We start from the raw sequence: 13,978 nt of genomic DNA, 5'->3' as shown, positions 1-13,978 counted from the left end.
TGCTGCTGTTCGTTTTAACTATGCGTATAGGTCATCACTCTTTCTCTTTCTCTTTCTCTCTCTCTCTTTCTATTTCTTTTTATCTTTAAAATTAAAAGGAAAAGAAAAATATCCCTACACAACGAAATGACTTTTTATTTAACCTGTTAAACCAGGCAGGACGTATAAATACGTCAAACGTATTTTACGTATTTTATATATAAATAAACGAAAAAAAATATATTTCATTTATTTTAAGCATAGATAATAACAAATAATAAATAATAAATAAATAAATATTAGGCGGATCAGAAAGTAATGTCTTGCTTTCTAACCTTAAATTTAAACGAATAAATTTTGAACAAATTTATATTTTTAATAAATAATGTAATCAACCTAGTTATCAACAATGTTTTTCCATCTGATATACAAATTTTTAATATGGGAGTGATAAAAATCAATCGGTTTTCGATTAACACTAGACATCCCACCATTTTCAGTATATCTACTTTTACCACACTAGTCAAAATGACTGGTGTATAAACAAAAAATGCTTTTTGAGCTTTGCTTCCAGTCTTTATTTACTCTTAAAAAATAACAAATAATGTTTAACAATAATAATTTTAATAGATAAATAGATTTATAGACATTTGTAAATAACAAAACGCTTAATTATTTACAGAAATCAACTGTTACATGAAGTAGATATTTTGAATTACAATGGCCAGACTAGTCAAAATGACTGATCTGATATATTTAGTGTTAAAATACAAAAATTGATATGCGTAGAAACGACATTACTTTCCGGTCCCCCTAATATATAAAAAAAATAATAAATAAATAATAAAAAAAGCTGTATAATTAAAAAGGGAATTTTCCCCAGTTAACAGGTTAAATACTTCGATGAATTTTATAAATTATCTTGTTTTGCAAACTTAACAAAAAAAAAAAAACAACAAAAATTATAAAATAAAACAAAAGATACCAAATAATTTTTAAAATCAATTACTCCCTTTTCTTCTGTATAAAATCATAAGAAAAAGTATCTAATGGTAAATCTTGTAGTCTTTACAGTTTAAAACAAAATAGCAGTAAAACAAGGAGTTGTTTTTTCAAACTGAAACATAACCAATAAAAAAGTAATTGGATTTTGGCAAACAATTTAGAAATTTGTTGCCAACCTAAGGAATTTGGATTCAGTGTATATACATTATTGTGAAACGTTAATGAACGATTACGTCGGTCGATTAGGTAGCATGTGTAAGTAACGTATAATATCAAGGAACGATTTCAGGCTCGATAGGCCGACATGAATCTTGTGATCGGTCGATTACACCGTGTAACGCTTGAATTATAGACGCTGTGAAACCCAAGAGAGAGAGAGAGAGAGAGAGAGAGAGTTTAAAGACTGTAAATTGAAGGAAACTTTGATTACGTCTTCTAAACGAATCAAACGATAATCTGAACATTAAACGACGAGTTATTACGTCAGAGAATATCAAAGTACGCATGATTCGTATGCAAAAACAAAAGTAGCTGATGACCACTAACAAAGTTAAATTATCTCCTTTGTTTAGTTTTTTTTTTTTTTTTGCAAAATGAGTACTGCAGTATAAAAAAGGAAACGTACATATATGGTAATTTGAAAGAATGAAAGGAAGAAATTAAAACCTTTTTTTTTTGTTTGATAGAGAGAGAGAGAAAAAGATAAGCTTCTTTCAAAAGCTTAGAGTCGTAATAAATGTACGTACTTAGTATTAAACAAAGAAAATAAAATATGAGATACGTTAGTTTAGAAATTAACATCACGTTAAAAAATGATTTCTTACGTATCAATTAATTTTCAGATAGAAGTTAAATAATAAAATGTTGTCATTGAAGATTTAAATAAACGATAAGTAATGTTGTACAAAAGGAAATTTTCGAATCTTCTTTAACCGTTATGAGATAAAATGAGAAAACTTTCTTTCATACTTTCTCTCACAAGCGTACATAGCGGTTATCAAAGAAAGAAAAAAAAAGAAAGAAAGTAAGGAAAAAGTAAGATTTGAATTCGACATACTTAATAAATAGAAAATAGAGTTGTCATTCTTAAAATTCAATTAACATTGTAATGCATGGTGTTAAGTTTTACATCATGTTTACAATTCATATTGGAATTTTAAAATTTATTTTATATTTTACTTTTTATATAAAATTTTATTCATTTAAATTTATATTTTATATAAAATTTTATTCATTAAAATTTATATTTATTTCTATATTCATTTTTTATATTTTATTCATTAATTTTATATTTTATTCATTAAAAAAGTTGGATAAATTCGTTACTGTAAGATTATTATTATTATTATTATTATTATTATTATTATTATTATTATTATTATTAAAGATGGTAAATCTACTCTAGTATAGCACAAAATATTAAAAAATATTGAATACATGTTTATTTAATATTAAAAAGACATTTTAATACTCTTTTTAATATTAAATACACATGTATTCAATATTTTTTGCTACTAGGGTAGTTTGTGTATTATTACTTGCTTTGAAATTTTATTTATGAAAAAAAGTACGATTAAAAATAAGTTCAACTACAATTTGTTATACAAAATATGAAAGATAATACAATAATAACTACAGATTAATATTGCCAACATATAATAAAACAAATCTGATCCTATCAATCCTGAGTTTACAATGAACGAAGTTTAGTCACAAAAGTTGAATCAACGTTTATCCTAAGATAATCTAAAAAAAAAGTTCTACAACAAAGTTAAATTAGAACTCGACATATCCAACACAATGAACAATACACTTAAACCAGGGAAAAATTCAAATTAACATTGTCAATCTATAAATCAAACACGATCCTATCAATCCCAAGTCTGTAATGAACAGAATTAGTTGTTGTCCTACATAACAGTAGGTCTAACGTTTATGGTAAGATAATTCAACGATGATGAATTAACTAGTTCCCTCCATAAATATATTTTTTAATAATTTTAGTAATAATAATTAAAAAAAAGTAGTAGAGCAAAAGGTTAAATCGACATATAAAAATTCAACACACCCAAAAAAAGTGTGTTACAAATTCAAATGAATATTGTGCATAATAAATCAAACACGATCCTATCAATCCCAAATCTGTAATGAACATAGTTAGGTCATAACAGTAGGACCAATGTTTACGGTAAGATAATTACGATGATGAATTAACTATTTCCCTCCATAAATATATTTTTTAATAATTTTAGTAATAATAATAAAATAAAGAGTAAAGCAAAAGATTAAATCGACGTATAAAAATTCAATACACCCAAAAAAGTGTGTACAATGGCTATCACAAATTCAAATAAATATATCAGTAAATCAAACATGGTTCTATCAATCTTAAGCTTACAATGAACAGAGTTAGGTCATAACAGTAGGTCTAACGTTTATGTTAAGATAATCCAAAGATGATGAATTAACTATTTTCCTCCATAAATATATTTTTTAATAATTTTACTAATAATAATTAAAAAATAGTAGTAGAGCAAAAGGTTAAATCGACGTATAAAAATTCAACATACCCAAAAAAAAGTGTGTACAATGGCTATCACAAATTCAAATGAATATTGTGCACATAATAAATCAAACATAATCCTATCAATCTTAAGTTAACAATGAACAAAGTTACGTCATAAAAAGTAGAAAGAATGTTGTGATCGTAAGATAATAATCTCGCAAGATGTTGGTGGATCGATTGGATATAAAATTCTTACCGATGTAGCATCACCGTTGGCTTTCTCTCCATCGAGTATTCTCTGCCTGAGGGCGAGTCTTTCAAGGCTTGCTAGCCTGTAACTACCCCCAGCTTCTCTGTCTCTGCTAAGTCTCTCGGCAGCGCCACTCCCGTTCGATCCCGCGTTGAAACTCGACGTGTATTTCGGTAAAGTCGGAGGTGGCACTTGCCGTGGCTTCTCTCGATTCAACATCGAATTACTGCTGTAGAGGAACGACGAGTTGTTTGGTATCGTCCTCGTATTACCGCTCACGTTGATCGTTGCCGATTTAATTCCGTTACTTTGCGTTGATCCTGCTGAACCGTTTTGTTGATTTTCCGTAGACATCTTTTTTTTTTTTTTTTAATTTTTTTTCTTCTTTTTCTTTCTATTTAAATGACTACCTCACTGGTAAAAATAACACCACCTCTTCCTCCTTCACCACGATCTCTTTTTCTTTTCTTCTTCTTTCTTTTTTCTGATCACGATGATCGTTCGATTACCTTTTGTAAGAGGGAATAAATGTTTTCCGATCGATTTATACTTCTTGGATTTAGTTTTAACAAGTTATATTTGTAGTGGCATAAGGAACGATCAAAACCAATTACTTTTATACAGTAACTCGTATTTTTCTTTTTGCTAATTTTTATAAATCAAATTAGATTAGAATCACAATTTTAATTATTATAAATTATTTAAAAAAAAATGGCATATTATTTTTTATTATTGATAATTAAACGAAATAATTCAAAATTGTTGAAAAGTAAGCTTAGAATCGTATCACACGACTTTAACCTATTTAAATTAAAATTTTTCTTAATTTTGTAATATAAAAAGTATAATAAAATATATCAAAAAAAAGAAAGATTAACATTTAACTGTAAAAATTTAAGCTTTCAAATAAAATGTAAATAATAATATAAACAAAATATAATTAAAATATAAAACGTCTAGAGCAAATGTTCGTTCCTCTATGCCACTGTATTTTAATAAACAATACACATATTGGTTTCTCTCAATACCGAATATATGTAATTTACAAGTATTCCTCCACACACGCTTGATATTTTACATCTCCATTTAATATATTTCTCCCGACATATTGAAAAAAGGACTCCATTTGACAAGATCAAATATAAACCGCTTTTAGAAAACGCCGCTAAACTTTAAAACAATAAAAATCGTTTTCATTTAAGAGATAAATAAGTCCCTTCGAAATAATTTATCATTTTTTTTCTCCAAAACTTTTCTAAAGATAACCTCAATTTTATCTTCTCTCTCGATCGAGATTATCAAACTGTATTTACCGACTAAAATGATTAAAAAAAGTCACACCAATAACGTTACAGTAATACAAACAAACAAAATAAATTTTATTACGATAATGTACGCGCGCACGCACACATAAAAACATGCTTGATATAATTGATATATTAAAATAACAAATGTGTGCGTACTAATTGTAAATATAAAAAAAAAAAACAGAAAACAAAATTATTCACAGTTTTCAACCGTAATGTAAAAAACGGAAAATTTATTACATATATAATTATATTATATTAATTAATGTAATTTATAATAATTTATAATAATACATTAATAAATTATATTATATTAAAAAAATTTATTATATTAATGAAATTTAAAAGAAAAAGTTACAGAAATTTCGTATACAAAAAGAAAAAGAAAAACGGAAAAATAAAAAGTTAACCTAAAAAAAAAAAATTACCACCAAGAATTTAAACGGATATAACATCGAAACGGCTATCGAAAATCGATTAATTATAAATTTAATTATACAAAAATTTTACAGTACGATAAACGATAAAAATACAATGACAAATCAAATTCGTTATAATATCGAGAAATTTGAATGCATGTAAGGGAGATAATTCACAAGAGACAATGATAGATCAGATGCGTTGTGTAAGGATACATTTGAGATCAAACATTTTACCATACGATAAAAAATTGAATTAAGATGACATTTTATCATAAAAGATCGAGAGAAACATGAATGTGTGTTAGGAAGGTAACCCATGAGAGACACTTACGGTGTTGAATCCGATGCGTAAGGGCGCGCGTACGCGTCGTCACACACACGCACCGTGTGTGAGAAGAGAAAAAAAAGAGAGAAGAAATATATTATATATAGTGTATATATATATATATATATATGTAGTATATAACGCGTGTGTATATATATATATATATATCAGCCGCAGAGTAGAGATAGAAAAGAAGACAAGAAGACGATCGACCGTCTAAGATTGAGGAAGAAAAAAACAGAGATAGGAGTGTCCAATACTCCCAACACACATTTAACACACACAGATGCTTTTTAACTTTGTGTATATATATATGTATGTATATACGTTATGGGTGTGCAGTCTTTCTCAGTTTAGTAGAGAGAACGAAGCCCCGTTCAAGTTAAATTCCTCAAGATTATTTTTTCAAGGAAAATAAAAAAAAAAAGAACTGGAAGATGCACACTGAAACTTGATGGTGTCCCGTATAACGCGTCCTGTTCTTACTCTACACTCTTACTCTATTTCTTTCTCTTTCTCTCTCTCTCTTTCTCTTTCTCTTTCCTTCTTTATTCCTTTCTATCTTGATGTATTTTCTCTCTAAAAGCTTCAAGCAAAAGCTTCACGAACGATCGTATTGCCGGCGTTGTTGATTCACACCATAGCCGAGTTGCCGGCTGAACGTGGTTAAGATCATCACTCTCACTTTTTCGCTCATCGTTCAACAATTTGACGTTATTATTGTTATTATTATTACTTTTTCTTTTTATTATGAAAAACTATCGTTAATTCAAATTTACTTCGTTCATAAATCTTATACTTATTCACACTTCTGATATGTTGGATGATTTTTTTGATAATTTTTATTTTCTTCCTTATTTATATATATATATAAAAAAAAAAGAAAAAGACAAGAAAAATAGGGAATAAATTTTTGTAGATTTATCTATATATTTATCTATATATATATATATATATATTATATATATATAATAGTTATTCTCTATTCACGCACGTAATAAAGGAGTATGATACACGAGGAAAGAAAAACTCCACCCTGACAAAATACCGGTAAGAGCGTCCTACCTCCGAGTAGGTTCTCACTGCGACTGCCGGAATGACCACGCCTGACGCAGCTGCCGAGTATGGTGGGGGATAGAAAGAAGCCTCGATTACCCCCAGCCCTCGCCAGATGGATCCACACTCGACCGGCTAACATTGCTACCAACGCTAACTTGTTGAAAATCTAACCTTTCTTTTAACGAATAATGCATCGAATTGATTTCAAACACGCACACACAACACACATACACGATATGCATTGACTGTCTGAAACTCCTGACCTCTATTTGAAAAGATTTAACAATTCGATCGATCAAGTTCATCAAATATTCATGAAGAATATGATTTAAGTGTATTCGATAGAAGTTTGCCGAAAGATGAATAATATTCATGAGGTTTATTATTATTATTATTATTATTATTTTCTATATTTGTGTATGTTTTATGTATACAGAGTAAAGAACAACATTTAAATTTAGTTAACTATGTTGTTTTGATAGTATGCTGAATTTCTTACAACTCTTTGTTGTCAGCCAATCAGCCAAGTACGACGACCAATGGCGTTGCTTCTTTCTCCGATTTTAAAGCACAAAGAAAGTACTGTCGAATAAAACGACGCATGCGTACTCCCAATAATAATTCTTTGAAGAACAATTTTTGTTTTAATAAATCCACGTTGAAAAATGTATTATTTTAAAATTCAATTCAATTTATTCCTCAAAGTTTCCTCATTATGGTAATATCCAATTAACCTAACTTTTTTTTTTAATTTATTACACAAACGATATTCACTAAATTTCATATAAATTTATATTTATTTTTGAAGTCTGTTTTTATTTATTTATTTGTAATAAGCAAGTATCAAAATATCCAAAAAGATATTTATAAAGGGACACGGCGATTTAAATTTCTTTTAATTTTTTGTGCGGATATCTCAGACTTCATTTTCACGTTAAAAATGGAAGAGAAAATTTGAATAGTAGAGAGTAAAAGAAAGAGATTATCAGAAACATTGCCTGAGGATACGAAACAATGGTAGTAGTATGATCAAGAACGTTTAATCTTTCTTCTACGTAGTAGTTAACATAAATTCTCTGAACTGCACTCGCTTCCTCCAATTAATAAACGTAAAAGGGGGTCATTTTTATCATCACTGTTTAATACCTCTTTTCTTCTTGCTAGTAAGACAACTTCCGTGCGGATCAACTATATTACAAAATAAATATACCTACACACATAAATTTATCATTAAATGTGTATCTTGTTGACAGAATAAAAAAAATATAAATATTAATTAGATATTAAATGATATAATTAATAAATAATATAATAATAAAGCTTTGAAAAAATAAAAATTGCAATAGCAATCATAGATATTGTTTTGTTTCTTAAATATCGTAAAATAAAATTTAAATACCTATCCTAGAAATTATAAATTAATAAATTAATAATATTTATTTGAATAATAAATATACGCTCGTTAAAAAAAAGTCGAATGATTAGAAAAATGTTAGTATTTGAAGTAGAGTCGTTCAAAAATGTTTTACGACTCTCAAACGTCGAATAAAACATGTTTTAGTGTTGTGCATCATCGCTTGAACTGACATCTAGCAGCTTTTATTGGCGCGTTAATTCAAGTTAGATAAATATAAACGCGTGAGGTTAACCTGATATAAACATCATGCAAACTTTCGTGTTATCTTCTTTTTATTTCTTATACTTTCTTTCTCGAAAGAAGAGGCTGAAATTAGTAAAGTTACGATTTGTATCTTCGTAACTTTAAAATAGCAGAAACAAAAGTAGCACGAGAAGTAGCATAAGAAGTAGTAGCAAGAAAGCTTCTTTTCTGTTTACACTTTTTGTTTATTTTTTTTTACTATAGAGTAGTAGAGAGAAAAGAGGTCGTTAAATCTTTTCTTTCGTTCTTTTTACTTTCTTGGAAGAAAGGCAGTCTAAATGATTCTACTCAAAACGGGTTGCATACTATCTGGCGTAGTTTTTTTTTAATAATTTTATATATATATATATATACGCGTCAAACAGCTTTCTATAATTATTTGTGCATTTAATATTATATTATTATATTTATTATATTAATAATATTATATTATGTATATTATATAATAACATAATATTATATTATTATTATTATATTATTTGTAAAAATTATTATTTTACTCGAAAATATTTTGTTCTTCTTTCTAAATATTCTAATTAGTAAACAAAATTGTATCATAAAAAAGAAATTAAAATATTTAACATTAAAATTATAATCTTTGAAAATAATTATTTAAATAAAAAAAAATAAAAATTAGAAATTAAATTTAATGAGTAATCTTAATTAATTATAATTAAAAATATAGGATTCATTGTTTAATCCACGTAGATTATACACAAAAATGAAATGATGTTACATTCGTGAAATAGAAAAATCGATCGAGGTTGAGATCCACTGTACTATTTAAACCGTAATAAGTTACTGATATATATATTTATATAGGTGCATATATTAAATATATATATATATGTAATGCACACATAAATCGTTTGACATTACTAATGGAGAATTTTTCAACTCGGTCGTAACCGATTTAAGACGTGTTTGCGATAACAATGAGGAATGAAGTATAAAATAAAGAAAAGAACAAGAAAATGGCACACGTCCGATCATAGGTAAGGCGTTCGTTCATTCGATCGCATATAACAGTACGAGAATGTATACACGTTACATACTTCTATGTTGATATAAGCTCCAATTCCAATTAAGGCTACAATGATACTTTAAGTATTCTGCTACGTGCTTCCTAGCAACGCATAAGAATACCAATCGGTTCTTCCAACGTAACCACGACGATCGTTGATACCGTGGAAATGAAATCGCTTAGAGTGATTTATCTATGTTTACTATTTTTCACATATTTTTTATGATTTTATAAACCATTCTTAAAACAAAATTATATTAATATTTGTTATAATTTAATTTTTTTTTAATATTTTTTTATTATATTATTATATATTAAATATATATAATATAATTATTAATATTAATTAATTATTAATAAATAATTATTAATATTATATATAATAATTAAATATAATTTAAATTTAAATAAATTTAATTATTAATATAAATATTATATATTTTAAAATTATATTATAATATAATTATTATTATGTTATAATGAAAATATTATGTAATTAAATTTATATTTTGATTTTATTTTTATTAAAATTTGTATTATAGATTATAAACAATTTTAGTAACATTTTTTTATTATTCATTATTTTAGTTTTTTTTTCTTTTTTTTTTTTAAATTTTCATACATATATAACTATATTTTATATATTATATTATTTTATTTTTATTATCAATTTTATAAATGACGTTTTATATAAAAAATTTATTCGTAATATACAATCTATTATAATAATAAAAATAAATAAATAAAGTAATCGTTCACATGCGTGTTAAAATAGGCTTAAAATATAATATAAATATGATATCGTAGAAACTTTAATCTCCTGGCAATGCATTATCAAAGTGCAGACCGAAGTTATCAGAATATAACGGCGTACTGTCACTACTTACAACGTTTCCTGTAAAACTATGTATAAGTCACGTGCGAGGAAAAATATACGAGCTGAATTTCCGTTAATGCACGGAAATAATATGGAAAATATTATTATCTTATACAGGTAGTAATACTTGGGAAGTTTTATCGTTTACGATCTATGATATTAATAATTATATATGAACTGAGATTCAAACTAATGTTAATAATTATTCTTATAAACGAGATATAAGAATTAGATGTATATGTACACAATAAATCAAAATACATTCATTAACTTGTTCTAGGTGGGACGTATAAATATGTCAAACGTATTTTACGTATTTTATATATAAATAAATTTAAAAAATATATATTTCATAGTCTTTTCATTTATTTTAAGCACAAATAATAATAAATAATAAATAAATAAATATATATAAAAAATAATAAATAATAAATTATAAATAAATAAATAAATAAATAAATAAATACATAAAAAAATAATAAATAATAAATTATAAATAAATAAATATAAATAATAATAAATAAATTATAAATAAATATATATAAATAATAATAAATCAATTCTAAATAAATACATATATAAAAAATAATAAATAAATAATAAAAATGCTGCGTAATTAAAAAGGGAGTTCCCCGATTAACAGATTAACAATCATTTACTGATTTTCATAGAAATTGAATTTACAAATAAATTTTGCAAATGATTCATCGTTATTATGAAAAATATTAACAAGTTAAATTATGAAATGAAAAGGGCACACACAAATATTATACGTAATATATAAATAAAAAGCACCATTTTTGTTATCTTGAATTTTATCATCGTAAAAGCTGATTGGGAAAAGAAAGATATCGTTCGAGAGTAACGTGATATGAAGCATCAAACTGAAAAAAAACATAAATTTATAAAAATTTCCGTTATAATTCGTGACAATCTGATTATAGAAATCGATGCTTTAAAAAAAAAAAATGTTTTATTCAAGCCCCAAGATATGGAACAATAATATGTAGAAATATAAATTAAAAACGTCAGATTGTCGTTTGCGATAATTCAATCGTAAAAAAAATTAGTTTTTATTTAAGTTTATAATTCAAAAATCACTCGATATGGAGCATACCAATGAATGAATTTATAAAAAGGTTCGATCATAATCATTGACTATCCTATCTAATAAACTTTTCGGTACTTACGTATTAACGCCACCGCAGCAAAAATTCCGCTAATACACCAATCTACACACCTTAAAATGTTTCGACAAATCATAGAATAAAAAACTTCATTTAAAATCGAAACACTTTTAAAATTCAAAACATTTTATTTATAAAAAGTAGTCAATTGGATTTCGGTGGAAAATGAATGGGCCGATATAGAATTTAACATAGATTCAAAACAGTCTCTATTTTCTTTCACCTGATGCTGTCGCCATAACCCTGACGAAACTCTGACGAAACCCTGACGGTTACTGTGTGCAAACAACAAGGTTGTTGTATGCGAACAACAAGATTGCTCTTTATTAGCGCATTAGCGGAATTTTTACTGCTGTAGCGTTAATACGTAAGTACCAACTTTTCAAAAATATCTGATTCAAAAGTTAGGTAATATATGAGACATATGATAAAAGTAAAAAGTTAGCTGAACAAACATAAATTGGGGAAGAAAAAAGTGTTCAACTACCTGTGGAGACGAATTTTTCAGCTGATGATCATATTTGGCAAGTACCGCCGGATTCAAACGACGTCTTGACGCTGTCGTAGTCGACATTTTAACGATCCAATAAAAAAAAGTCTAGCACCGTTTTTGTTCAAAGTAGAATAACACGCGACACCACGTAATTGTATGCACTAAGAGACAAAACGAACTATGCCAATTGCAACTACGATATTGCGATATTGTTAGTTTCACTTTAAAAATACATTGACATTATGTTTGTTAATATATTGAAAACACACAAGTAAATACAATAATCGTTTCTTTTTTTTTCTATTTGTATAATCACTTTTTTGTCCTTGAAAAAAAATATCAGTCCGATCGCAAAATTCTTTTTCTATTGAAACAAAAAATTCATACACATGATGCACACAGACAAACACTGTATTTTAATTGGTTTAGAAAAATGTTCTTCTATTTTCTTAAATTATTTCGTTTTATTTATTGATATGAACGAATACAAAACAAAATGGCCGATATTTTGATTTAACAAGCTTTCAAATTTGATGTCCTATTTTTATATAAATAAATGTATGTACGTAAAAAAAAAAAAAAAATAGATGTCACTTGTAAGAAATATGATTAGAATTAAAAAAAAAAAAATGTATCAAACGTGGTTGTGTTTTCCAGTGCACGATGACTAATCGCGATGAAATAAATACACGTATGTACGTATGTATGTATGTATGTAAATATCATTTATCCAATCAACTTTCTTCCGTGCAATGAGCGATTTTAATAAACCACATCCAAGCGTGCTAAATGCTTATCGAATGTTCCTTTTTTCTCGATGATATAAAATAAAAATTTTAAAAATATTTCTAAATATTAATATTATTCGTACAATAAAAGTACTTATTTTCAAATTTAATGAATTTTAAACAATATAGAAATATTTTTCTTAACTTTGTGATTATTAAATTTCATACATAATTTAGCCAAAGAAAAACCACAAAAATGTAATCATACAAAAATTAATAAACACTTTACTTTAATTTTTTAAGTTAAATTTTTAAGTAATAATAATTAAAGTAAATAAAAAAATTAATATATAAATATAACTATATAAATATAAATATATATTTATTTTTTAATTATAATTATATTTATATGTAAATTATATTTATAATATATATAATATATTATTATATATATTTTATTAATTATTAATATTATTAATAATTATGTAATTATTATTATTTAATTATTTAATAATTAATAATAATATATAATAATTAATATGAATTAATTAAATAATGTAATTAATAATTAAAGTAAATAAAAAAAATTAAACTACAAATTTGCCACACCTACTTTACAAGACACTTTTAATGAACAATAAAGAAAGATTAAAGTACTCTTTAGATCAAATAATAAAAATATAAATTAACAAATGTTTAATGTAAAATAAAAACTTCGAATTCTTGGGCAAAGATTGACGAATGATTTTTATCTTGTTGTTGTTGCTTTTTTTCTATTTTAAAGATATAGAGAGAAGAAAAAAGAACAAACTGTCAAGATGGTAAAGACTGAACCGGGAGCTTTTGACGTGTAGAATGAAACAACGATCGGAATGCGACTAGCCTTATCAGAAACTTACCGCTGCCGTTGTGCCCGAGTTGTCCATGACGTTAGGTGACGTAGCCAAGGTCATTGTAACCATCATAACCGTTGTAGTCATCGTAGTCATAGCAACAGTTATAGTTGTCGTCGTCATTATTGTCATTGTTATCATCAGCAACGTGGGGTGTCACGTGATTGGCCAGCATCCGCATCATTGGTACCGGAAACAAGTGCAGAGTACGAGTGGGAAGAAGGGATCGATGATAAGGTGAACAAATGATAAGGATGATAAGG

At 26.2% G+C, this 13,978-nt stretch overlaps 1 protein-coding gene across 10 annotated transcripts in view; it reads right to left on the bottom strand.

The window, feature by feature from the left end:
• The window catches only part of pnut (septin 7-like protein pnut), a 59,062-nt gene extending 45,357 nt beyond the window's left edge, over positions 1–13,705 (bottom strand). For 3 of the 10 annotated variants that reach the window (XM_089174469.1, XM_089174457.1, XM_089174461.1), the window contains exons 1-2: positions 5,801–6,890; positions 3,747–4,249 (exon numbers count right to left, since the gene is read on the bottom strand). In XM_089174469.1, coding sequence (XP_089030595.1) covers positions 3,747–4,094 — 348 coding nt within the window. In that variant the 5' untranslated portion in view covers positions 4,095–4,249; positions 5,801–6,890. Of the gene's footprint in view, positions 1–3,746; positions 4,250–5,800; positions 6,892–12,088; positions 12,459–13,431 lie in introns of those variants that run through there. The other 7 variants (XM_089174455.1, XM_089174452.1, XM_089174483.1 and 4 more) reach the window with 7 other exon arrangements.
• Positions 13,706–13,978: the final 273 nt, after the last annotated feature.

This window comes from Polistes dominula, unplaced genomic scaffold (assembly GCF_049000335.1).
Source record: "Polistes dominula isolate Pdom_NZ unplaced genomic scaffold, Pdom_raw_medaka contig_28, whole genome shotgun sequence".
Classification (NCBI taxonomy): Eukaryota; Metazoa; Arthropoda; class Insecta; order Hymenoptera; family Vespidae; genus Polistes; species Polistes dominula.
The sequence above is the reverse complement of the archived record's forward strand: the minus strand, read 5'-3'. Positions and strand labels throughout refer to the sequence as shown.